Source organism: Triticum urartu, chromosome 4 (assembly GCF_003073215.2).
Source record: "Triticum urartu cultivar G1812 chromosome 4, Tu2.1, whole genome shotgun sequence".
In the NCBI taxonomy this organism is placed as follows: domain Eukaryota; kingdom Viridiplantae; phylum Streptophyta; class Magnoliopsida; order Poales; family Poaceae; genus Triticum; species Triticum urartu.
Genome location: NC_053025.1, coordinates 88,822,262 through 88,824,151, shown reverse-complemented (window position 1 = coordinate 88,824,151; position 1,890 = coordinate 88,822,262). Strand labels below are relative to the sequence as shown.

Sequence of the window (1,890 nt, the reverse complement as noted above, 5' to 3'; positions counted from 1 at the left end):
CCTTCGACAGTAACACCACTCGTCGATGCTTTCGCGAGGTGCTAGATCGCTCTCACTGGTGATGCCGGCTCATGCTCGCCTCCATCTAATCGGAGCGACACCAAATCGAAAAAGCCTCCCACTCGAACCAGGCAACCTCTTCCTCCTTGTGTCAGTGACACCGCAATCAGCCGCAACGTCCTCGGCTTATTAGGTCCAGAGAAATTCGACTAAAATCAATTTATTTTTTCAATTCAATAGGCGGCCCGTAAAGTTTCCATGAAATAGACACAGACATGTGTAGTTCTAAAAAAAAGGATACATACATGTGTACGCCACGAATTCGTGTAAACACGTCTATACCATTTATTTGGTGTCTATGTAAAAGTTTAAGGGACGCACATACACACATGAAACGGATCGCGTCCCATTTACGTGCAGATTATTACAGTTTTATTTTATTTTATTTTGCGAAACTGTACGTGCAGATTTTTGAATCGCGAACATGCAGCAGGCACAAATGCGAGCGAGCGCGTGTGTCCGCTTCTAGTCTTGCACTTGCACGTAGACGTCGAGCTCGACCACGCCGCCATTGGCGAGGTCGTATTCGTAATCCCGGGAGAGCATGTAACCTCGCGCGAAACGGAACCGTCCGGTGCCGCCGACGACCACTGACTCGCGCGTCGCCGAGTCCAGGTCGACGCGGCCATTCACCACCACGGAGCTGCCGCTGTACTCGCCGGCCTCCAGGAACAGGTGCAGGTTAAGGTCCGACACCACGCCGCCCTCCGACACCCGCACGGCGAACCCCTGCGCCGTGCCCACCCGCGCGCTGCCCCTGTCGGGGCCCTCTGTCAGCGGGTCGTTCAGCGCCACTATGTCGCCGAACTGCCGCGGCGACGTCGCCGTGCCGTTGTCGGGCGAGAGGGAGCGGCCGGACACGACGCGCAAGGCTGTGGGGTTCGGGCCGGTGTAGAAATCGTCCATGTAGAAGTGGAGGTGAGTGGTGGAGGAAGCCACGCCCCCGCCGGTGTTGTAGGTTGCGGCGGTGCCGAGGAGGACGGCAGAGCAGAGGAGTGGAAAGGCCATGAGCTTGCCACAGTCCATGTATGTATGCCTGGCTACGGGCATACTATGTGTAAACTATAACCACGATTCCTGCTAGATACCAAAGCTCTAGAACTAGGAGAGTAGGATGCAGTTTGCACTCCGCGTGCCCCGGTATTTATACTGGTCAGTCTAAGTTGGAGTTAGGAATTACTCCCTCTGGAAAGGAATACAAGATGTTTAGATTACTAGTACCATTTTCTATATTTCTTTTGAGAAAAAGTTGAAAACATGAGAGAGAGAGAAAGAGTCGAGTCCAAATCACACGGCGTGATAGTATCCGTGTCTCGGTGTGTTTTTTCATGTTAGGAAAGCAGTCCATTCCGTGCACAAGTAACAGTACGCTCGAAACAAAACGAATTCCTCAAGCATGTGTCTCGTCTCTTATATGTGGGACCTTCTATTCAACGCAGTGCGTGCCATGAAAATGCGAGATGCACGCGCACCCCTGGCTCCCCCGCACGCCCTTTTGGGTCAGCTCATGTGCGGGCGCGGAATGGCCCCTGTTTTTTCATTTTCTTTTTTCTTGCCTTTTGTCTTATTTTCATTTATTTGACTTAAAAATAAGTTCCCATTCCAAAAAAGTTCCAAATTCCAAAAAATAAGAATTTTGAAAAAATGGTTCAAAAAATCGTAAGATCTCATGAATTTAAACAATTCATGATTTAAAAAAAATCAGGAAATCATAAAATGTTTGCGGATTCCAAAGAAGTTTGTGGTTTTGTAAAACGTTCCAATATTCAAAAAATGTTCTTAGTCTTAATAAAAATTATCAGGAAATCAAATAATGTTCATGATCTTGAA

The 1,890-nt window shown here is 48.7% G+C and overlaps 1 protein-coding gene across 1 annotated transcript; it reads right to left on the bottom strand.

Moving 5' to 3' along the window:
- Window positions 1–219: 219 nt before the first annotated feature.
- Window positions 220–1,166, bottom strand: LOC125553604 (dirigent protein 1-like). Its single transcript, XM_048717365.1, has one exon. It carries the CDS (start codon window positions 1,108–1,110, stop codon window positions 526–528), a length of 585 nt encoding a protein of 194 aa, XP_048573322.1. The 5' UTR covers window positions 1,111–1,166; the 3' UTR covers window positions 220–525.
- Between the last annotated feature and the right edge of the window lie 724 nt (window positions 1,167–1,890).

What these genes read in the sequence shown, in the direction of transcription:
- LOC125553604 (XM_048717365.1), bottom strand. Translation starts at nt 1,110, where the DNA reads ATGCCCGTAGCCAGGCATACATACATGGACTGTGGCAAGCTCATGGCC.